This window comes from Erpetoichthys calabaricus, chromosome 3 (assembly GCF_900747795.2).
Source record: "Erpetoichthys calabaricus chromosome 3, fErpCal1.3, whole genome shotgun sequence".
In the NCBI taxonomy this organism is placed as follows: domain Eukaryota; kingdom Metazoa; phylum Chordata; class Cladistia; order Polypteriformes; family Polypteridae; genus Erpetoichthys; species Erpetoichthys calabaricus.
Window position 1 is genome coordinate 287695018 of NC_041396.2, and position 25917 is coordinate 287720934.

General features: G+C 41.0%; 1 protein-coding gene across 1 annotated transcript in view; it reads left to right on the forward strand.

Moving 5' to 3' along the window:
* Nucleotides 1-25917, forward strand: part of itga5 (integrin, alpha 5 (fibronectin receptor, alpha polypeptide)) — a 210005-nt gene that overhangs the window by 69412 nt on the left and 114676 nt on the right. The window contains exons 2-3 of the mRNA XM_028798484.2: nucleotides 7392-7531; nucleotides 21882-21982. Coding sequence (XP_028654317.1) covers nucleotides 7392-7531; nucleotides 21882-21982 — 241 coding nt within the window. The remainder of the gene's footprint in view (nucleotides 1-7391; nucleotides 7532-21881; nucleotides 21983-25917) is intronic.

Here is a 25917-nt window from a genome sequence, read left to right on the forward strand (position 1 = left end):
ATTCTGGTTGATTTTGTGACTTCTCTCATTCAGCTAAGAATCATAGTTCGCTTGTAGGAGTGATATATTCATGCTATTCCGAGACAGAGGCTGCAGGCCAAGGGGAAGGGAAAGAGTGACGTCAGGAGTGGGGAGCCGGGCGGGACCCTCCTCACGGTCCTGTTTCACTAATACGCGGGGGATGGCTTATGGATGGATGGCTCTCCTTGGACTTATTCAGTACACATCAACGGTGCTAATACATCATAACTTAACTACTCACACCATTTCTCATCTCGTACGTACTCACGCATGTACTTTTTGCACCAGTTTTAAAATGGCTATTTATACGCATGCTGTGAGTTGTAATATAAAATATTGCAATAATTTTAAATTATACATGTTTTTAAAGTAATTTAATACCATATTACTGAATAGTATGACACAGTTTAGCACTATCTGAAAATAAACCCGATCCACTTCTCCAGTGCTCCTTCGTCACCGATCACACTTTCCTCCACTGCAGGATTTGCACGTGTATCACATTTCACTTCAGTTGAATGTTCTTAGCAGTCAGTCATTACAAGAAGAACATCTCATCGTTGTCATGCATCCGTAAGTACCCACGCGGTGTACCAAATTCACCATGTGGAACTTGCGACTGTGCATCCACTCATAAGACCGGCTGGGGGCACACTGGAGGTTAACCATTGTGACGCTGGACTTGTAGTGAATTAAGTTGAGGACAGATGGTGGATGCTGCCGTTTAGGTTCAAGTAAAAGGATGTTGGATAAAAATAACTGAGATTGGTGTACAAAATACCCTAGCGCAAGTAGTTAAGAGTTAATCGCTTCTGCGGATTGTCTGAATGTAGACGGTGCCAAGCCCACTATGACTCCCAGGTCCGTCTCATGAGATGTCCTTTCAGTTTCGGTCGTCCCATTGCGTTTTCTAGTCTAACTTTTTTTTTTTTCTTCTTCCACTTTAACTTAAATTAAATTTCATCTGCCACAAATCTGCCTAAGCCTGTATGCTGTTCTGATTCATTTGTAATGATTTAGCTTATTCTAGATCAAGGATGGACAATGTCCGTCCTGGAGGGCTACAGTGGCTGCAGGTTTTTGTTCTAACCCAGTTGCTTAATTAGAAACCAATCCTTGCTAATTTTGGACCTTATTTAATTTTATGACTTGTTACTCTGCAATGTTCTTAGATTTTTTCCTTTCCAAGGATATCATCCAAATGACGTGAAGCTTAAAATTTTCCATCTGTCACCTTTTCTTACTACTAAGTGTTTTATTAAATCAGATGCATGTTGAATCCACACAGGTGTCAATGGAGACAAGTTAGATGGTAAACTGCTGGCTTCTTTATCTTTTACATCTTATTGCTAATAAGAAGCCATTAAAACACTAAATGCTGCTGTTTAAGACTGAAATAAGCAATTAAGGGTGGGGAACCTTAACAAGTGAGACCACTAAAATGAAGAATCAAAATGACACTTGAGCAATAAGTGCCTCATACTCTTTAATAAAATCCCTGTGTGCGTCCATGTGTCCGTGTGTGTGTGTCTTCTGGTGAAGTGTGCATGCGCGGGGCAAGGTGCGATGCTTCAAAGGCCGCCTGACACGTCACACAAGACAGAGAGGGCAGGACCTATAAAATATTGCGCCGAAATCGGAATTCGGTAAATGAGGTAAGACCTAAAACATAATGCATGAAAAATCCTATCGGGTACTGAGACGTGGAGACCAGCTTCCCCAAAGAGGTGGGATTAGTGTTTGTTGTTCATTCTGAGGATGTCAGATTTGCGATTTAACAAACTTGGCCTGGTAAAGTGTAAAGTGTTTTCCTAAATATACAAATTTTCATGATATTACAATAGGATGACTTTTAAAAGTAGATTTATTTTCGCGCACATGAAATCTGTTGCTGGGGAGATGCCATACATACAATAATCAGCTGCACACCAGCACAAATTAAAATACTTGCTGGAGAGAGATATTACTATGAGAGAAAATTAAAGGCATACAATACAGTGACGCATATTACAGCCACATACAAGCCAGTATTACTGTAACAGAAAATAGATGGTCCTTTGCCATTTAATATAGACTGTTCCTACTAATGTTTATGCACTACTGTTCTAGCGCCCGTTATTGTAACGGGCTTAATGTCTAGTCAGTAATAATTGACTTGTAATTAAGAAAATGGGTTGGAACAAAAACCTGCAGCCACGGCGGCCCCCCAGGACTGATGCTGCCCACCCCTGTTCTAGATCATCTGAAAATGTTCTGAGCTTGCTATTTATACTTCACTCCAGATTGTTTTTTGACTAATTATAAAGAACAGCAGCTCCAACACTGACCCCTGAAGGACATCACCTAATTCTGAAAAGGTTCTCCTCAAGGTAACACTTTGTTCCCGGTGTTCAAGCTGATGGATTCTCACTTGGATCAGATTTGTAATCTTTGCTTTACATGCTGTATCTGAGAACATTTGCTAGCTACCAGACATTCAGGATTCCCCCCTAGTCCCACGTTTTCACTACCCTCTCTATGAACTCTAGTAGTGGCCTAGTTTTTCATTGCGTTGTCAGTGGGCTTATTCTGCCATTGATAAACTGAAAAGGGCATCCATACCTCCAGGATATCACATTGTCATGGCGTCAAAAGCTTAACTGTGTCTCCTGAAACGCACAGCACAGATGACCGCCTGGAAGAACTCTAATTCTTTTGGGTTATTTAACAGGTTAAAGAACTCGACAGACACGGCCACAGGAGTTAACAGCTCTGTCACTTGGCCCCCAACTGTGAATTGTGCTCAATGACACCTTCTGTTGAATTACAGTAAATGCTTGTGTCCCATGACTTAGCAGGACTTGTGAATAAAATGTCTTTCATTCCATGAGATGACTAGCTATCTGTTGATCTCCTTTGGCCTCAAGGACTCGTTGGTTTTCAAGCTTTATTTATTAACTGGTGGCCTCATTCTTTTCCTTCCATCATCTTGGATTTTGGGTTGACTCTTGGGAGAACACGGTGGGCTAGTGTGGTAAAGTGAGGCTGATTAGCATTTTAAATAAATAATCGTCAGACTCGCGTCTTCGGGTGAGGGCATGGTAGCGGGGCGAGAGTGGTTCCCGTGTGCGATGCGGGAGCAGATGTCCCTGCACTTAGTGCACAAGTGCAGGATCGCCTGCAACCTTAATTGACACCGAGAGCTGCGGATTGCCGTAGCTCTGCTACATCCCCATTTTAAAAGGGAAGCGCAAGTTCGAGAGAGGAGGAATCGAGTAAGGAAAATAAAAAGTTTAAGTGGGAGAGAGAAAAGAAGGCAGGTGGCAGAAGGAGCCGGTGTGTATGAGCGAGTTTAAGAGTCTGTGAAGGCAGGCAGCTGGGAAGGAGAGCCCCTTGAGCAGAGCGAGTGGCTGAGGCCTGGGGGCCGAAGGAGAGATCAATCTGCCTGAGCAACTCTGGGTGTTCGAGGGACTCGTGTTCAAAGTAGCAGCTTGCTTTAGAAGACCCGGTTTATAGAGGCTTGGGTGGAAAGCTCCAACAGGAGCACCATGGCTTACCGTAGCCATGGGACAGCAGGGACCCGGACCTGCGGAAGGTCCGCTGCATCTGTTGGTAGGGTGACTCCACCCGCACTGCACAGGATAAGCAGGGGAGCCGCCAGTGAGAAATAATGCACCAGGCTTTTTAGAAAGGACCGTTTCCTGCCTGAATTTTAACCTTGTTTTAATGGACTTATTTATTCAGCTGTTCCACATGAACACTTTTGTACGAATTATTAATTTTTTAAGCACTGCACTTTGGGACACTTGTTTTTTGTTTATTTTTATAAAGCACTTGTACTTTTCCCCATCCCCTTGCTTAGTGTGTTTTGTCCTCCTCTGCTCATGACTATCGACGGTGTCTGGTTCAAGAGGTACCCAAAAAGGAAGAGGGAGCAAGGAGCCGACCTGCACCGTCACAGCTTGGGATGCCTTGATCAGGCTCAACACTAGGCGTTTCCTTTATTTATTTATTTTTTCTTTTCAATTTAGCCAGCAGTAGCCAAGTACTTGAGCAGAGCATGAAGTTGCAGCTAAATTAAAGGAGACGATGACGTTATGACAGATATGTGTTAGCAGGTACTGTAGGAATGTGCAGACAGGCAAAGAAAACATCTGCACAGGATGTCCAAGAAGACTTAGGTGAGAGTAGCAGAGAGGTGGGCACGACCAACACCTGAGTTGTGTAGGAGTGCGGGTCACATACACTTGTGTCGCAGGGGACGTCTACATGAAAACTTAAGAAAAGTGTGAATTCAAAGTGTAGCCTGTAGGTGGCACAGGAAGCAAAGGGTTATGGTGAGGGGAAGGAGATTTAAGAAGTGGGTAATATGACAAGTGGTGCTTTGGGGATCCGTGCTGTGGTCGCTGCTTTTTAATATACATAAATGATCGGCACAAAAATATCAATAAGCTGGTTAAGTTTGTGGATGATAATGAGCTACAGCAACGTTTGGGACAAAGTCACATTTATTCCTTGATTTGCCGCTCTGCTCCACAGTTTAAAATGACAACTCTAACAATTCAAACGTTGTGATTAAAGTGCACATTGCAGACTTTCATTTTAAGGGCATTTGTGTACATTTTGGTCACAGCTTGTAGAAATGACAACTCTTTTCTACATGGTGGTCCCCCAATTTCAGGGCACCATAATTTTTTTAGACATCGCGGTAGCAAGTCTATAAGGCATATTTAGGACTTTGTCACATATCCCTTATATGCAATGACTGCTTGACGTCTGTGATTCACAGACATCAGCAGGTGCTGAGGGTCTTCTCTGGTGATGCTCTGCCAAGCCTCTAATGCAGCCGTCTTCAGCTCCTGCTTGTTTCGGAGGCTTGACCCCTTTTCTCTTCAGCATATGGAAGGCCTGCTCAGTTAGATTTAAATCAGGTGACTGGCTTGGCCGTTCCAAGAATTTTCCATTTTTTAGGTTTGAAAAACTCCTGGGTCTCCTTGATGTTATTTTGGACATTGTAGGTGAACGACTGTGGTGGGTTGGCACCCTGCCCAGGATTGGTTCCCTGCCTTGTGCCCTGTGTTGGCTGGGATTGGCTCCAGCAGACCCCCGTGACCCTGTGTTCAGATTCAGCGGGTTGGAAAATGGATGGATGGATGGATAGGTGAACGAACTCATTGGGCTAAATGGTTTGTTGTCATCACACTTAATGTTCTAAATAAGGTTTTGTGTGTGTGTGTGTGTGTGTGTGTGTGTGTGTGTGTGTATGCACACATTCAGTACCTTACATAGACGAAAGCAGTGCTTGATGTTGGCTGGTACTCCATAATGCTTTGTGCCTTTTTATGAGTATTGGCAGCTCATGAAGGAGTATGAGTGCATCTTGGATCTTCAACTCACTATAAACCCCTATTTAAAAAAAAAAAAAAAAAAAAAAAAAAATATATATATGTCCTTTCACCAGACTTTCACACTCCCCAAGTTGGCCCCACTCTTTCTGAAATAGTTTCTAAAATATATGCCTGCTTTCGATACAAGGGGGAATGGTCTCCAAAATAGTTTCAATAGTTTTCAGACAAAACAGGGAATATCACCACTATAATGCATAACTTGCATTTATTCCTCTTTTATTAAGTACAGTTATGTGCTTACTGGGAGTCAGTCATATTCTATTAGTTTAAAACAAGGTTGCATAAAATCTTAATGGGTGGCAGAGCCTTCAGTTCTACCGTACCCATATTTTGGTGTTAACCTTGAGCCTGACATGGGTCTGAAATTCTGAGTTAGTTCGGTTAAGCTCGAGTCAGATTCGGGGTGATGTTTAATGATCTGCTTTTACACTTTAACTCTCTGGATGCTATTCTGCAGCCATCTAGTGGATAAAATAACATTATTCTGCCAAACATTATGAACGTTTGTATTTGTTTTGCCCATTAATGTAACTCCTCGATATTCATGAGTAGGGTGGAGCCTTCAACCAAAACCCAATTGTGTGAAACCAAACCATTAGTTGATAGTGATGATAATCTGAATTGGCCATCAGACATTGACACAGATAATGAAACTGATGTATATGGCACTTTACGACCGAACCGCCAGGATATGCCTGGTAATTTCAGCTGCATGAAGCTCTAGCATTGTGCATGGCAAAAATGGCAAAATGCCTGCAATGAGGTAGAAGAACAAGGAAGATGTTAGGCCACATAGCATGGTTTTATAATGCAGCAACTGACAATGTTCATGTCGGGGGGGGGGGATATGTAAGCCACTAAGCCTTGTGCCGTAGCTGCCTAAAATTAAACAATAGGTACGTCCATCATGCGTATCAAACACTGATATTCTCTCGTGCACAAGCCACAGAAAAAATATAAAATGTGCACAAAAATATGCGCTTCTACTGTCCCGATTGCAACGTCGGACTGAGTGATCGTTTCAAAACATTTCACATGAAGGAAGTGTACAAACTCAGCATTTGTGCAGCAGTGGACACTAGACGGGCCTGTTCTTGTGTATCTGTGTTGACGTTTTTGTATTTACAGGTTTCTGTTAAACATTTTTAAGGGGACTGGGGGATATTCCATGTGTTTGGCTTGTTTTTTCAAGGTTCAATATAACGCTGTGGATGCTACAACTCGACCATGACATTCTGAACTCTTTCTTTCAGCTTACCCTCTTTGTCCAGGTGCTCGGGATGATTAGTGTTTGCATCACAAATGATGCTTGTTGTATTTTCTACGTTTTTATATTTTCATTCTGATTTATTGTCTCTTAATTCTAATTCAAAGCCTAGTGTTTCTGATTTTTATATTTCGGTAGATAAAACTTTATTTAAAGAGATTGTTAAAAAGCTAAATTTCCTCCTGAGGACAAATAATTAAATAGGTAGGTAAAATAGTGTTGTTTTAATGTGGATACTGTTAATCCACAATATTGTAAATGTCCTGTTCGTTTTTAATTTCTGTGAAGCACTTTCAACATGGAAAAGGTGCTTAATTAATAAAATGTATCTTTTCGGAGGACACCTTATACATTTCTTTTAAATAACTGATACTCATTTTCATTAATATGCAATGTTTGTTTCTGTCTAAATCTGATCATCTTGTAATGTGCCAGTCTGCTCCCATCTCCTGCTGCTTAGCTGTATGTCTGCCCATTGGCATGTTGTCGGTTTGAGAATGGCAGTCATCCCAGCCCACTGATCTGCTGCCTCACCTAGTAGTTTTAATTTTGTATGCTAGAATATACGTTTATTTATTTATTTATTTATATATATATATATATATATATATATATATATATATATATATATATATATATATATATATATACTGTATATATATATATATATATACTGTATATATATATTATTTTTTTTTTCCCCACCTCTTCTGCAGGTTTAGTGTTCTTGTTGGGGCACCCAAAGCCAACACCAGTCAGCCCAACATAACAGAAGGTGGAGCGGTATTCTTCTGCCCCTGGAATCAGCACCAACATGCCAACAGCAGCTGCCAGGCCCTTGAGTTTGACACCAAAGGTAAATCTGTGATGCTCTCCTTTATTTCTTGTTGTTCTTTTTGAGTCTCCTGCCGCAGTTGAGCCCACTTCACCCCATCCGTTGCACTGGATGTTTTCAGCGGTTTTCCCAAGTGTGAACGTCTAACACATTTACACTGCCGCCCCACTGTCCTGCCACATCTGCTTCTGATCTTGAGTCCACTAATCCTGCTGCTCTGGTGGGGGTTTATCCCTTCATGATCTGCTGCTTTTGAGCTCGGGCATCTAGAGAATTTCTTGCACTACCAAGTCATCCTTGTTGAAGGCCGGCATCTTCCATTAAGCTTTATTGTGTTTTTGTTTCGATTCTACCTCCTTTTTTTTTTTTTTTTCTTTTTTTTTGCCTGACTTGTCTTTTACTTCTCTGTCTGAGCCAGGGTTTGACATTGATCAACATTTTTTTTTTCCTATGCTTTCTTTAATATAAGAATAAACGTGTTTGAATTCCATTAAACAACCCACATTGCACACTGTTTCTGGACCACCATGGTAGTTTTATATATTGAAATCAAACTATTCAAACTGTTTTTCAACAAGATGGGGAATGTCAAAATTTCATTCTGCTGCTTAGTTACATTTCTGTTTTAAATTCCACATCTCCAAAGGGGGTGCTGTTTAGCTTGATTGGAGATTCTAAATTGGCCCTGCATGGCATGGGCGTGTGCTCTGTCCATGGTTGGTAATTACCTTGCGCCCTGTGCTACCACCCATAGTCTCTACTCTTTACGAACCTGAACTGGGTGAAGCCAGTGTCGCATTGCATGACATGTAGTCAATAGGGTATGTCAAGCTTGCTGACCTGCAGTTTCTGATCTCCTCGCCGAATCACGACAACTTTAAATGTTTGGGCATGTTTAATTACGGCATGCCTTCCTCCCAGCACTGCCATGCTTGCTCCTTTTTCTGACAACTAACGTGCTGTCTTACGGTGTAACAACTGCTCACACACTTGGAGGCAGCAAGTTATACACTCCGGCTGTGGAGAGCGACACCTCGTTTCGGCCACATCAAACTGTACTTACCCCTTTGTTCCTTACCCTCCCTACACTCAAGCTCCCTAATCGACAGTAAAAAGAGGAAGTTGGGCACAGATGAAAGGTTCAGTATAAAAAAAAAAAAAAATATATATTTAAATTAATATAAATTATTTTTTTATATAATTAATATAATGTATATAGATTATATATAGAGAGATGCATATAGTGATCTGTATATAATATGCACACAGGGTAGGTCAAAATTCTGTTAACACTAATGGATTATTTTGATCTCGACCACACCTTTCCAGGTCGATGGACCATTGCCACGGCCTCCACACTCCCCTAATCTGACACCCTGTGATTTCTGGTTATGGGGTCTGGTGAAGGAGTACGTGTATAGCAGGAAAGTTTGTGATATCAATGACCTGAAGGACAGAATATGGACTGTGGTACACAAAATGTGTGTCCAGGCTTTAAATGGTACTGCTGCTTGTTTGGTTTTTGTGTGTTGAACATGATGGCAAACAGGCTGAGACATAATCTTAAATAACCTTGCACATATGAAGTATTTTTTGTGAATAAATTGTTTCCACCATTCAAATGTTAACATAATTTTGACTCGCCCTGTGTGTGTGTGTTTGTATATAGGAAATGAAATGAAATACAACACAGAAATTCCCATATTCCCCTTGGAAATAACGTGTTTGAGAAAATTAAAAAAAAAAAAAAAAAAGAGCTGGCCCCGATCTCCCTTGTCCCACCCTTGCTTTAACCAAAAAGCGTGTATAATTTACAAAGCAACAGACATTCACTTGTACAAAAATGTCCAGCGGAAATTATGGAGATGATAAATGGATGAAAGCCGGTCAAGTCCCAAAAAATGAAAATGAAATGAAAACCCAAATTCAGAAAGTGACATTTTGAAGTATGAACCAACACCGTCTCAACCGATGACTCCCGATTAGCAGTCTGACAGCCCTGGGAAGTGAATGATGAAAAAGTCCTAAATATGAATAAGCAGTGATGGTCTGCCTTCGATGAATGAATAGCAGTGTTTGATGTGGATCATCATGGTCATTTTATGCTTTCTTTTTTGAAAATGTGTAGTCTTAACTTATAACGTACACAACCTCGGAACTAAACTGGAAACCCCACCTCCTAAAGTGTGAGGTGCTGCTGCTGTTGACGTCTTTGGCGATGCAGCAAGGAAACTCATTTTCAGGTGTATATGTAATTTTTTACGCAAAAAAAGGTCAGACAAAGACGATTGACATTTTTTGTAGGCCTGCTACAACAGAGTTGTACGAAAGGTTAACCAGTACAGTGACTTCAGCTGCAATCATGGCCTTTTTCTCTCTTCTATAAATACATAAAACATGAACCATCAGGCAGACAAGCTTCTTTTCCTTTTGTGCGGTCCGACTCGCCGATGTTCCTTGTTCCTCATTCAATGGCTGTCAGCTCTCACGCACACACACAGAGCCCGCCCCTACAACTGAATGATTTTTATCAGAGCAGTTCACAGATTAGTTCGAGTGAGTCGCTTAGTATGCTAGACAACCGGAGCGTGTTGTCCACCATCTCTGAACCCCCTAAAATTATGGAAATGAAGGCTATGACTGAAAATCGCTGGAAAATCACATTGTTTAATGTGACCTAGCATATGAAACCAGTTTGATTTTGCTGGAGCGAGTGGTGGACTAGTTGGCGGAGTTTGTTGGATACACTTGACTAGATGACCGGCGGTTACAGGAGCGCACTGCCGACTGTCTGTGACTTGTTCAGATTACGTAAATGAAAGCTACATCTGAAAACTGTTTGGAAAAGTCGTCTGTGACATGGCCTGAACTGACACAAGCAGCACCAAGTACGTTCCTGTGGCTATCTGTTTTTGACATTGTTGGGCTAAACTAAATTGTGATTCATTTCAATTAAAAAAAAAAAAAAGTCAGTTTTGGGTTTCGTATTACACAATTTTATTATCTAACTTTTTCGATTTGGTTACTGACGATTAACAATAGGAATTTTCCGTTTGCCAATAAAACAGAATATGAAGGGTGCAATATAACATAATTTTTTTTTTTTTAACTTGCCAGTCCAACAACTCCTTTTAGAAAATATCTTCTTTGTATTTGTTTTGGAATGAAAGGTACTATACAAAGATTTATGCTACAAGTCGCTCATTTAGAATGGCTTCATGTTATTCTTTGGATTTTTGCCTGAGCTGTTCATCTTCTTCAATTTCCAGCAGAAGTGAAAGTCAGTTTTCTGGCAAGGCTGTACAAATGGAGTCATGATATCGAAAGCACAAGTGAATTTAGGCTTCTGATTTTTAACTCAAACTTGTAGTTGTGACGGCTCAAAAGGGTGTGTCTCCTCACGTGACATCTTAGGCAGGCCATGTGGTGTAGTGGCATGGAACTGTAAACCTCAAAGTTGCTGGTCGAGTTCCCATCTCTGCCTCCCTGTGTGACCCTAAGAAAGATGCCTACCCTGTAACACGACCGCCAGCTGTAACACGACACATTTAAGTTGTCCCTTAATGAAGAAATCAGCCTGCTATACAGGAGCGCACGCTGAAAATCTCCTGCCAACTTCACTGCAGAGCTGCCCGTCACACTCTGTGTGCAGGCGAGAGACTCGTTAAAGTTGGCAGCTGTTGCTCTCTCTGGCTACTGTTCACTTCTCAATGTTTCCATTGGCACTGGATCGCCGGCTCTGTGCCACCATGTGTCTTTTATCTCCCCGAACGGCAGCGCTTTGTGCTTAAGGTGTTTGCTCTTTACATGCCGACAACATGGCCAATACGTTGGACACGCATGAACATTTGAGATGATCTCAAATGTGTGTTGATCTGAATTACAAATAAAAAAAAACTCTCAACTCTCGCAACACTGCAAGTTATACTTCGAAGTGTGACCATTACTCGCAAAAAAGCATTAACATTTGGGGACATGTCCGCAGGGTAGTTGTCAAGCACCACGATAAAGAGATGACAATTTTTGCTGTCTTGTTTCCACTTTTCTGTTAATGAGTTGGACAAACACTGTTTATTCAGGATCCTGGATATTTAATCCATTTAGCTAAAGGTACACTTTTTGAAAAACTTTGTTTTGCCGTGTCAGAAATAGTTTATTTTGAGGGATTATCTCTTGATGTTTGTCAAACACCTAAATTGAACAACTTTAAATTCTGTGACGACTACTACCAGTCTGGTTATACCATCACACTGCCACATTTATTTTTTTTTAGTTATTTAAAATTCAGTAAACGAATGGGATTTGACCTACCACTTTATTTTATCTTTGTTTTGGTTTCAAATACCCAATCAATTACAAATTTTTACAGAAAATTTCATATTCAACAAACTGATTGGGTGAGCCTATGGCCAATCAGGCTGTGCCTAGGCCCAACCAGGCCCACCTTTCCCTATATCACGGTTTCATACCACTGTATGGTGTAATATAGTGTATGGATGATCGGACAATAAATCCGCTTGACTCAATCTCATCTTGTAAGTCACTTTAGGTAAAGATTTGAGGCTACGTCCACACGATTAAGTTTTCTTTCAAAAACATTGTAGCCTTTTCCTCCACACTAACCCTGCATTTTTAAACCTAGAAAGCAGACTTTTAAACACGTTCTTCAGAGTTGTACATTTCTGAAGATTCCAGCTCAGCAATGCAGTGTGGATGGGTGAACAAAACGACAGCAACATTTATTTCTATAGCATGTTTTCATACAAATGATGTAGCTCAAAGTGGTTTACAAGATGAGGAAAAATGTAAAAATTAGGCAATGCTAATTAACAAAGAATAAAGTCCGATGGAGATATCGCCATCACAGAAGACCAGAAAAAGAACAGCAGAGAAAGTAGGGGTTAGTATGGATTGTGGAGATATGATAAAAATGATAATTCATTGCATATACAGAATATCAGGGTTACACTAAAATGAAGGTCTGAGAAAGCCATGTTCAAATAAGGGGTCTTTAGCAGTTTTTTTTAAAGTGCTCCACCGTATCAGCCTGGCAAATTTCTATCGGTAAGCTATTCCAGATTTTAGGTGCATAACAGCAGAAGGCCACCACACCACTTCTTTTAAGTTTGGAATTCTAAGCAGACCCTCATTTGAAGATCTAAGGTTACAATTTGGAGTGTAAGGTGTTAAGACATTCTGAAATATAAGATGGAGTGAGATTATTGAAGGCTTTGTAAACCATAAGCAGTATTTTAAAGTCAATTCTAAATGACACAGGTAACCAATGCAGTGACCTCAAGACAGGTGTGATTTGATCGGATTTTCTTTTCCAAGTTAAGATTCTAGCAGCTGCATTCTGCACTCACTGCAATCGATTGATGTCTTTTTTTTTTTGGGTGGTCCTGAGAGGAGTGCGTTACAGTAATCTAGTCAACTAAAAACAAAAGCGTGAACTTATTTTTCAGCATCTTGCAAAATTATAAGGGATCTAACTTTTCCTGTATTTCTTAAGTGGAAAAAATGCTGTCCTAGTAATCTGATTTTACTATGCGATTTAAAATTCAGGGCAGAGTCAATAATTACCCCTAAATTCTTTACCTCTGTCTTACAAGAGGGGGCTGGGTGGTCTCATGGTCTGGAACCCCTGCAGATTTTTTTTTTTTTTTTTCTCCAGCCGTCTGGAGTTTTTTTGTTTGTTCTGTCCTCCCTGGCCATCGGACCTTACTCTTATTCTATGTTAATTAGTATTCTCTTATTTTAATTCTTTCTGTCTTTTTTTTTTTTTTCTCTTCGTCATGTAGAGTACTTTGAGCTACATTATTTGTATGAAAATCTGCTATATAAATGTTTTTGTTACCTTTTAAGCCTAATGGATAGCTTTTTTCTCATTATATCCATAATAGAACTAAATAAATATATATATAAAAAAAAAAAAAAAAAAAAAAATGCAGGCTCTGATTGGTTCATGCTTATCACATGGCCCTTGTCTGATTGGGTCCTGCTCATTACATTTTCTCAGCTACTTTGTGTGCCTTATACAATACAATACAATACAGTTTATTTTTGTATAGCCCAAAATCACACAGGAAGTGCCACAATGGGCTTTAACAGGCCCTGCCTCTTGACAGCCCCCCAGCCTTGACTCTCTAAGAAGGCAAGGAAAAACTCCCAAAAAAACCTTGTAGGGGAAAATGGAAGAAACCTTGGGAAAGGCAGTTCAAAGAGAGACCCCTTTCCAGGTAGGCTGGGCGTGCAGTGGGTGTCAAAAGAAGGGGGTCAATACAATACAATGCAGTACACAGAACAGAACAATTTATCAATATAGTAAGAAATGAAAAATATAAATTTTAGAAGTACAGAGCAGAATTTAACAGTAGATGATATATCCCATAATAAGATTTGGATTTGTATAGAGTCCTGGAGACCTCATCCATCAAGCTGCCTCCCTTATACTTGTGTGCTGCTCTCAATAACCGTTCTACTTTCTTGCGAGTCCAAACAAGACCATCTGATTTTTATTAATACATTTTATGTATATAGTGCCCTACCCATGCTCAAAACACTTATTTTATTTTTTTGAGTTTGCCATTGTTTTCCACGTGTGAACGCAACTAGCAAATGAATGTTAACATGGAGTACGAATCCTTTTGTTTCTGCTGATGTGTGCATACCCAGTATAAGCAAATCGCAACATCGTGTACATTTTTGGTCATTTGTCCATGTGGGTGAAAACGTTTGTGTGGATGGAGAGTTTTTTAATTTAATAATGCAATTTTTAAATAAACTGTGGTGGGTTGGCGCCCTGCCCTGGATTGGTTCCTGCCTTGTGCCCTGTGTTGGCTGTGATTGGCTCCAGCAGACCCCCGTGACCCTGTGTTTGGATTCAGCGGGTTGGAGAATGGATGGATGGATTTTTAAATAAAGCAGCAGTGTGGACATAAAGTCAAATTTAATCTAACAGTGTCCTAGAAGTCCACTTGGACCAGACAAACACTGAATGCCACAAGTCATCCTTCCCCTGACCTGCAGCCCCCCTTTACCAAAGTGAACGAGCATATCAATGAAGCCCTTAGTGACACAGCCCAGCAGCAAAGGGTACAAGTATTTCTCCATTAGAAAACCAGAGATTGGATTTGGGCTAATTAGGGAGGGTGGGGGGGGGGGGGGGCTCCTGCTTATCAAATCTCAAATGTCCTCCGGCTCTCTGACTGATTAGCGAGGCGCTGACTTGACTACACAGGTAATGAAGCACAAGGCTCTTTTGGTTTTCTTTACTACCTACAAGAAAAACGCCATTCATGCCTGTGAGAAAGGGGGAGGAAGGAGGTGTCTGTTTTTTGGCTGATTTAATCAGTGACTCATTTAAGACAATTTACCAGGTTCTCGGAGAGAAAGGAACCCCCTCCCCTAAGGGCAGCTGCATTCCATTTATCTACTCTCGCTTTCAGAGGCCTGTTTTGTGTTTATGTATGCGTCTTGATTTTTTGTTTTGGTGTTTGTTACATGCTTTTTGAGAGTTGTGTTCAGCATACATGCAAGGGGCTGTCAAATTAGCCCACGTAATTACACCCCTAATCATTTAACAAGGGGGGAGCACTTTTATTGGAGTCAAGCAGCAGATTAAAAACTGTGTTTAGGCATGAGCGAGAGTTTTGCTTGTGTGTATTTATGTATACTTCCAGACATTAGAGAGGTCCCAGTGCCACCAGCTTGATTATGGAAAGCACAACAGTGTAATTACACCTCTCTGCACATGAATGGGATTAACCATGTTGGCATAATTGTTCTTAATTTGCTTTTAACTTGGATGATAAATTTCAGTTGTCTCCTAAATCTTAATTTCCAAAAACAAAATTCCCCAACATCAGGTTTCCCCATCCTATTTATATAAGTAAAGCACAGTTGGTTACCACTTACCAGTATTCGTGCCATGGTGTTCTTTCTTAGGTCTTAATATTCAATTGGTTTTGCGCAGTTCAGAGTACAGACTCAGACTACAATAACATTCATGTGTAAATTACATAATTGGAACGATGTAGATGAGAAAAGACCATTCAGCCCAACAAAGCTTGCCAGTCCTATTAATTTAATTCTTCTAAAAAAAAAATTAAGAATCATTAGAACAATCTGGATGAGAGCAGGCCATTCGGTGCAACAAAGCTCACCAGTCCTATCCAATTAATTCTATTAAAATAACATCGAGTCGAGTTTTGAAAGCCACTAAAGTCCTCCTGTCTACCACACTACTCGGTCACTTATTCCACATGTCTGTGGTTCTCTGTGTGGATAAAAACTTCCTAAAGTTTGTGTGAAATTTCCCCATCACAAGTTTCCAGCTGTGTCCCCGTGTTCTTGATGAACTCATTTTAAAGTCACCGTCTCGATCCACTGGACTTGTGCCCTTTATAATTTTAAACACTTTAGTCAGGTCACTCTTAATTTTCTTTTGCCTAAACTGTAAAGGCTCAGCTCTTTTAATCTTTCCTCATAACTGGCCAGGAATAGGTGTTAGGGTGGGCTTGTGTATAAATGGGCAGTCTCTAGTTTTTAGTAGGATATGTAAGGGAACATTCTCATAACATATACTGTATACTCGCGGATAAGTTCTCCCTCGGAAACGTTGGGACTTGATGTTTACCGTATAATTTCTGGTATTTTATAATGTCGGTTGTATACGTCGAATGTGGAAAACTCGTGCTAACACCCACCTGAGAGAGTAACCACGGAGCACACTGCCTTGTTTTTCTATGTGGGTGCGTCAATGCGCTGTATCAGCTGTCACCATCTTGTTCTGCTGGACTAATTCCCTTCATAATTTTAAACACTTCAGTCAGGTCTCCTCTTAATCTTCTTTTACTTAAACTGTAAAGGCTCAGCTCTTTTAATCTTTCTTCATAACTCATCCCCTGTAGCCCTGAATCGACCTAGTCACTCTTCTCTGGAACTTTTCTAGTGCTACTATGTCCTTTTTGTAGCCAGGAGACCAAAATTACACACAACTCCAGATGAGGCCTCACCAGTGTGTTATAAAACTTGAGCAGAACCTCCTGTGACTTGTACTCCACACATCAAGGCGCTATATAACCTGACATTCTGTGTGCCTTCTTCATGGCTTCTGAACACTGTCTGGTAGTTGATAGTATCAAGTCCACTACGACTCCTAAATCCTTCTCATAAGGGGTACTCTTGATTCTCGGACCTCCCATTGTGTATTCAGATGTAACTTTTTCACTTTCTGCATGTAATACTTCACGTTTACTGACATTAAATGTCATCTGCCACAGATCTGCCCAAGCCTGTCTGCTGTCCAAGTCCATCTCTGATAACTTGATGGTTTTGAGATTATCCACTGAGCTTGGTATCATCTGCAAACTTAAATTCAAATAGAGTATATACAAATTAGGCAGCAGCACTTTGCGTGATGGTAGACCCTTGGCACCTTATCGAAGTCTGCTTTCTGCCTTGCATTGACCGCAGCAGGGGTGAGCCCTAACCCCCAGTTGCACTAGCTACCTATTGTTTTAAGCAGGTTTGATACTCTGGGGCTACTTGTACTTGCATTTGTTTTGTTATCGTAAAGTTTTGATGGCATTCTATTCTTTACGTCTCCGCTCCTCTTCAATTCTTTGCCTCACAGAACTGAAGGTTTGGGGTTCTATCTTTTTTTTAAGGCCTGCAGGCCAGACTGGTAAACCTGACCATAGTGCTGGAATTCTTTCTACCAGTTCTGCGTTTGTGTCTGATCCCTTCGAGAGACTAAACAGAAAATTACGAACACAATGGGTTGTCCAGTTATGTGAGAGATCCGGCTATTTAATATGACACGGTGGGAGGTGAGAGGGTCTTGTCAAACCTTCCCTACCACCAAGGACCGAAAAGGATAGGCCGGAGGGTAATGGCTGCTTTTCACCATCTGTCGGTTGCACTCTGCTGTAGGGGAGTGTGACCTCTGGACCAGTCTGTTTGTGATTGTTGTGGGGAGGCTGCACCTCTCACCTGGCCTTCTGGGCACTCGGCTGAGAAGTCTGCTGATCGCGGTTATCATGTTTCATATGCCACCAGGATAGTCGTCAAAAAAAGAGATGGGGATTCTGAGACAGGCTAACAATCCCGGTAAGGAGGAGGAGTAGCATCAGCAGCAGGTCACCTGGGGTCACACATCGAGCTGCTCTGCTGACCACAGATGTGCTCATGGGAGGGCTGGGGGTCGAGGTTCACTTGGCCTCTTGATAAGGACTCTGGGGTAGGAGCTGCTTTAGACTGAGAGGTTAGGCAGAAGGTGGCACGTAAATTTGGTATGAGGCATCGGCCGCCATAGTACCTGGAATTTTACATTTGTTCCGTTTCCGTTTTTTGTCGTCTTGATGGAGATCATAGCACAACTAAACTACTGTCTGCCATGCATTTCTACGCAAGTCCATTGTTCAAACCTCATCAGCACGTTCTGGAAGCCCCATCAGTTTATTAATGGGCAGACGGTTCGATAAGTGTCAGAACTGCTGCTATTTTTGACATGTAGCTCCTCTTTTTCATTAATAATTTATTAATAATAATGGATTTTTTTTCTACTTAATGGACTGCTGTTTTTGCCAAGCAAATTGAATCGCCTTGTAAAGTGGTTTGCGATCGTATCTACTGTAAAAGGCATTATATAAAACATGAATTGATTCAAAAAACGCCTGCTTCGTTGTGCTTTCAAAAACTGATTGAATGTGTGTGGCAAATGGAGAAAAAAAAGCTAAAAAGCTTGCTGATATTTGAATCACTAACCGCATCCATTTAGTCAAAAGAATTCATTTTAAAGTATTGATCAGCATTTGAGATGCTTTCAGTCTGTCTTAGCAGCAATGGGGTGTGGGCCAGGAACTGATCCTGGTGGGACACTAGTGCATTAAAAGGGTTACTTTTTTAAAGAAATTTTTTGTGAATAAATTTGGACCTGAGTTAGGCTGTGGGGTGTATCAATACGGGGGGATGAGACAAAGGAGTAAAGGAATCCGGGAGAGAACTTTGAGAATTGTCTGCACCTTAACATCAGCAAAGCCAAGGATCTGCTTATTGACTTTTACCTCACCAAAGTACCTCCACATCTGGTTAATATTCAAGGAGTGGATGTAGCGGTGGTCCACTCCAACAAGTACTTGGGGGGGGGGGGGGGGGGGTGTCCACATTGAGGACAGGTTGGACTGGTCTCGGAACACAGAGGAACTAAATAAGAAGGGGCAGAGCAGACTTTTCTTCCTCAGGACACTGCATTCCTATAATGTGAGAAGTGACGTTTTTCACATCTTCTTCAACTCTGAGATGCCAATGTGGTGTGCTGGGCTGGTAACATCACTTTAAGAGAGGCCCACCGAAGCAACAGGCTAATTAAAATGGCAGGCTCAGTTATGAGGGTGCAGTCTGGGCCCTCTGGAGGTCGTAGAAAAGGAGACTATAAAAACAAAACTGAGTACCATTATGAACAATGCTGTCCATCCTCTCTGTGACACACGGAGGTCTTTCAGCCAATGTATAAGTCAGCAGACGTGAGTCAGGAAACGCGAGTGGGGGTCCTTTATACCAATGGCAATACACCTGTAATGTGCTTCACTGGGACTGCCAAGTGAAACATTTTCTCTTTTTAATTTTCTTAATTTTAGCCATTCAGAACATAGTGTGTGTGTGTGTTTTTATTTATCTATTTTAAAGAGCTTCTGTCCCCAGGGGGACATCTATAGTATTACTGCTTCATGGCTGCAGATGACTGCGTATAAGTCCTGAGGTCAATTACTACTGTTTACATGCTTTTTTTTTTTTTTTTGTTCTTTATTTTGCCTTATACAATTTCTTGTATTAGGAATTTGGTAGTTTTCGCATACCCCTTGGGGTCAGAGCGCAGGGTCAGCCATTGTACAGCGCCCCTGGAGCAATTACAGTTTTTTTTTTTTTTTTTCTTGCTCAAGGGCCCAGCAGAGCAGTGGCCTTTTTGGCAGTGACAGGGATTCGAACCGGCAACCTTCGGGATACCAGCGCAGATCCTTAGCCTCAGAGCTACCACTCCGCCCTATGCTCTACACAATTCTCCTCCATCACTATATATAAAAATAAATCCAACATCCTTCTGTCTGCTTTTCACAAGAGAACTACTTCACGGGTTTAGATCGGGTTTTTTTCGTACAATTTGCTTGAACATTCTGGTTGATTATTTTTTTTTTTTTTTTTTGACTTCTCTCATTGCGCTAAGAATCCTAGTTTGGTTGTGGCAGAGATTTATTCAAGCAAATCCAAGACACACAGTGGGTCGAGGGGAGGGGGGAGGCATGGCCCTCCTCACTCACATGACAGCCTTCAGTCTCGCCACGTGTTGGAGCGCACCTTGCCTCCGCTTAGCTAGTGATACCTGTTTGTTCAGCAGACATTATCATCTACAGACTGTTAAAAAGTAACATTTGACATTTTTGAAAGAGAGATCAGAGCTACGTGTGTTGTAGGGGGTAGCTGCTGATTGCCAGAGATATCAGACACATGCTTTACTCCCCACATGGGTGACGCTCTCCCATCAGAGCTGAACACGATCAGATACAGTGCCAATGTTTGACATTGGAGTGTACCTACCTTCCGCTTGCCCAGAGAGATACCTTGTCAACTTTTTATGTTTGGCAAAGAGACAACCACTACATTCTCGCCCTGATTAGCAAAACTAAAAATTATTTGTATATCAAGAGGCCCTCGGATACGAAAGCTATCAATATAAATTCCTAATACAAATTATTAATTTTTTTAATTGATATTTAAAGTGGGCGGCACGGTGGAGCAGTGGGTAGCGCTGCTGCCTCGCAGTTGGGAGACCTGGGGACCCAGGTTCGCTTCCCGGGTCCTCCCTGCGTGGAGTTTGCATGTTCTCCCCGTGTCTGCGTGGGTTTCCTCCGGGCGCTCCAGTTTCCTCCCACAGTCCAAAGACATACAGGTTAGGTGGATTGGCGGTTCTAAATTGGCCCTAGTGTGTGCTTGGTGTGTGGGTATGTTTGTGTGTGTGTCCTGCGGTGGGTTGGCACCCTGCCTGGGATTGGTTCCTGCCTTGTGCCCTGTGTTGGCTGGGATTGGCTCCAGCAGACCCCCGTGACCCTGTGTTTGGATTCAGTGGGTTGGAAAATGGATGGATGGATGGATGGATATTTAAAGTTTGTTGTTTTTTTAAATATATAAAAAACATACGCACACATACTGTGTTGGTATTAATTTAGTGATGATCAAGAAAAATTTTTAATGGTCCCATTCAGAAAGTTATGTTAGATAACCACAAACCATTAAACCTACATAATAAAAAATCTTGTCACATAGTCCATATGTCACATCATCAAGTTGTATGTTCAAAACATTTCAAATGCATGTATTTTTACTAAAATATTATGAAATTTAACTGGCTTCTGGGAAATACTCTTGTAATCCAAAATGGAATCTGCTTGGACACAAATGCAAAAGTCTGTTTTTTGTATTGCAAATGCGGCTTGAGGGTTGCACTCCAGAAAGCTGCCTCCTAAGGTATGTTTGGAATTGTGTTGGTTACCAGGCAAACCGAATGTTACCAAGTTAGAAGTTTAGTTTACGCTATCATCCTGACCCTCCTCTGCCCAGAGAAACCCCGGTGACTTGGCCTACACATATTTTAGCTTCTACAACAATCAGCCACAACATTCAAACCACTGGCAGGTGAAGTAAATAGCATTGATTGTCTCATTACAGTGGCACCTGTTGAGTGGTGGGATATATTAGAAAGCACATGAACAGTCAGTTCTTGAAGATGTTGTGTTGGAAGCAGGAAAACTGGGCAAGTGTAAGCAAGGTGACTCACTCGGGTAGCTTTACTCCTCCTCGTGCATTTCACACTAGCACTTCCTCTTTCGTCGCTACCACTTGAGACCAAACTGATGAATCAGATTTCTCAGAGGAACTGAGCACACAGACCTTAGTGTTTTATTATGCAGTAGATTGTCACATTTCTTAACACATTTACTTGCAAATTTAATTTTTTTAGAAATCTTCCATAGAGCATATGATGGACTGTTGAGAGTTTTTAAACATTTTACTAAAAAGTTAAATTACTGAGGGAAGCTGTGGTTATTTTGCATGATATTTTCTGCAAGTTCTGGCCAATATTTGCTTGTGTTGTCCACACTGCACAGTGTTTGTCACTTTACGTAAAGATCTGCACATGAAGAAGCCCAGTGTATGTACACACATGACAAAAATCTCTAATTGGTGACTCCGGGTTCACACACAGATGCAACGGTGGGAACTGAAATGGAATCCTTGGTGTTTAGAGTCCAAGGCAAACAATTTTATATTGCTTTTAAATCTCTTTTACATTTTTTTTTTCTTTCTTTTGTAGGAAATGATTTCAGGATGATTGTGAATACATCTCAACAGATGGAGTTTAAATCCCATCAGTGGTTTGGTGCTACTGTCCGCTCTCATGGAGATTCCATACTGGTATGTAGGATGGTTATTAATGCCATGTTGTTTAGAGGAGGTGGTGTGTGCATGTTAAGGGTGGACAAAGAGAGCTGGAAGGAATTCTGCATGGCAGGATGTGGTCTTAATCGGCACTTAATCAGGCCCTTTGGTATTGTGACCTACTCTGAACCCTTTAAGTGTCTTTGAGATCTACCAAGGGTCCCTCCAGTGAATTGAGCACGATTGTTAGAGAGGGTGGGGTCCCCTAGGTGAATCAAACCTGATCGTTGGAGCAGCAGGGTTGAATTGAACACGACTGGACTTGTGAATTGAGCTTGATCATTGGAATAGTGACCAGCCGCAACCCACTTCATACAGTGCATCCGGAAAGTATTCACAGCGCACCACTTTTTCTACATTTTGTTATGTTACAGCCTTATTCCAAAATGGATTAAATTAATTTTTTTCCTCAGAATTCTACACACAACACCCCATAATGACAACGTGAAAAAAGTTTACTTGAGGTTTTTGCAAATTTATTAAAAAATAAAAAAATTGAGAAAGCACATGTACATAAGTATTCACAGCCTTTGCCATGAAGCTCAAAACTGAGCTCGGGTGCATCCTGTTTCCCCTGATCATCCTTGAGATGTTTCTGCAGCTTAATTGGAATCCACTTGTGATACATTCAGATGATTGGACATGATTTGGAAAGGCACACACCTGTCTATATAAGGTCCCACAGTTGACAGTTCATGTCAGAGCACAAACCAAGCATGAAGTCAAAGGAATTGTCTGTAGACCTCCGAGACAGGATTGTCTCGAGGCACAAATCTGGGGAAGGTTACAGAAAAATTTCTGCTGCTTTGAAGGTCCCAATGAGCACAGTGGCCTCCATCATCCGTAAGTGGAAGAAGTTCGAAACCACCAGGACTCTTCCTAGAGCTGGCCAGCCATCTAAACTGAGCGATCTGGGGAGAAGGGCCTTAGTCAGGGAGGTGACCAAGAACCCAATGGTCACTCTGTCAGAGCTCCAGAGGTCCTCTGTGGAGAGAGGAGAACCTTCCAGAAGGACAACCATCTCTGCAGCAATCCACCAATCAGGCCTGTACGGTGGAGTGGCCAGATGGAAGCCACTCCTTAGTAAAAGGCACATGGCAGCCCGCCTGGAGTTTGCCAAAAGGCACCTGAAGGACTCTCAGGCCATGAGAAAGAAAATTCTCTGGTCTGACGAGACAAAGATTGAACTCTTTGGTGTGAATGCCAGGCGTCACATTTGGAGGAAACTAGGCACTGATCATCACCAGGCCAATACCATCCCTACAGTGTAGCATAGTGGTGGCAGCATCATGCTGTGGGGATGTTTTTCAGCGGCAGGAACTGGGAGACTAGTCAGGATAAAGGGAAAGATGACTGCAGCAATGTACAGAGACATCCTGGATGAAAACCTGCTCCAGAGCGCTCTTGACTTCAGACTGGAGCGACGGTTCATCTTTCAGCAGGGCAACGACCCTAAGCACACAGCCAAGATATCAAAGGAGTGGCTTCAGGACAACTCTGTGAATGTCCTTGAGTGGCCCAGCCAGAGCTCAGACTTGAATCTGATTGAACATCTCTGGAGAGATCTTAAAATGGCTGTGCACCGACGCTTCCCATCCAACCTGAGTGGCTTGAGTGGTGCTGCAAAGAGGAATGGGCAAAACTGGCCAAGGATAGGTGTGCCAAGCTTGTGGCATCATATTCAAAAAGACTTGAGGCTGTAATTGCTGCCAAAGGTGCATCGACAAAGTATTGAGCAAAGGCTGTGAATACTTATGTACATGTGCTGTCTCAGTTTTTTTATTTTTAATAAATTTGCAAAAACCTCAAGTAAACTTTTTTCACGTTGTCATTATGGGGTGTTGTGTGTAGAATTCTGAGGAAAAAAATGAATTTAATCCATTTTGGAATAAGGCTGTAACATAACAAGATGTGGAAAAAGTGATGTGCTGTGAATACTTTCTGGATGCACTGTATATAAACAATTCGCCCAACTGTGGCCGTCTTAATTTTGGTTTTGAAAATAAGAGCTCTTCTTTGCAGGGCCAGTATGCTACACATTTATGTAGATGGAATAATAGAGTAAAACATAATAAATAAGAATATAGAAATAAAAGCATATACTGACTTTTTTTTTTTTTTTGGATATATACAGAAGTTGAGAGAATATGCATTATTTTTTAGTGTTTTCTGGAAATGATTAAGCACTTTCTTGAGATTGTGCAATATTATTTTGTTGTTTTCTGGAGGTAACACAATTAATGTGACGGCAATATCATTAAAGGATATTCTGGAGGAAAAAAAATGCTGACATTTACAAAGATCGATTGAAACTCCTTAAAAACACTGGAAGGGAAAATAAAATGTGAAATTCTTGTACCGTACATGGGATGATGATAATATGCTAAGAGTATGTAACGTTCTGTAAAACAAAAAAAAAAAAAGTATGATCTCCCCTTGACTTTCTCATATACTCTGATATGGGGATGGATATTTGAGGAGTAAACCGTAACAGAATGACTATACTTTTATATTATATACATTAAATAAACCATCAATAACAAATCAAATTAATATATTGAACAATTTTATTATAAAAGTAAAGTTGAATAAATCGTATTCTGAAGCTGCATGAATAAAAAATTTGCCATGATGATTTTATTTTGGCAAACAATTCAGGTAAATTACCACCTTCAGTGAGCAGAAGGGAGTCGAAAGTTACAAGAGAATTTCGTTTACATAAAGCAAAAACATTCTCAATTATGTATGTATTTCCATTTGAAAGTCAAATGGAAAATTGTGATTATCTCAAACCAGTCATTTAAAAAAATAAAATGCTTAGAATGTGGTGCTTTACCATAATATGATGTAAAATTATCAATTTTTTAATATTTTTGAGCAAACGTTTCAGGTAAATTTACCACTTCCGGTTAACAGAAATAGCTCAGAAGTTGATAAAAGTCTACGTTTTGTACCTCATACTTGTATGCAAAATGTGGTTGACCGAAGTGAAAGCGTACACAAGTTATTGTGTTTACGCACGCACGCACACACACACACACACACAAACATAATTCCAAAAATAGTATATTCGGACTCGGGGAAGTCAAACCTTGAGATTCATCAAAATCTCAAAATTTAATTTTTGGACGATTACAATACTTCGCATACAAGAAATTAAACCGAAGAAGAGAGAGCAGAGTTTTCTCAATCTTAACCTTTGCTCCTGGTGAGCGTTGCTAATATATGACAGCAATTGATAACAGTGATGACATTTAAATTTCTTTGCTCGTCTGACACTTTTTTATCCAAAGCAACTTACAAAAGAGGGAAACATTATCAAGTATCATTAGGCTAAGGCCTGTTTGTTCAGCGAATGTAATAGGACAGGTATGTTGATAGTCACAATGAGAAGATGTGATAACTAATAATTTCCAATCATAGATTATAATCGATACAGCAATTAAACTTAGACAGTAAATTAGCCATCAATATTAAGGATCACAGAGCAAAGGATTTTTCTATCAATTTGATGATCGCAGAACAGATGGGTTTGCATTTACTACTTAAACACACAGAGGGAGTCAGCATTTTGGATGGAGGTGGGCCACTCGTTCCACCAACTAGGAACTAAAGAGGAAAAGAGACTGGACTGAGACTTGATACCAGACAGTGGTGGTATCACCAGATGCTGTTCACTGGGTGGACCTGAGTGGACGAGAATGAGTCTAGGACTTCACCAGTGTCTCCATATACTCAAGTGCTAACCCACTGACTACTCCGTAGGCAAGCATCAGGAATTTGAATTTAATGTACGCGGCTACAGGGAGCCAATATAGCGACCTGAAGAGAAGAGTGACGTGTGCCTGTCTCAGTTGATTAAATACAAGACAGGCCACTGCATTCCGGATCGTCTGCAGTGGCGTGATAGC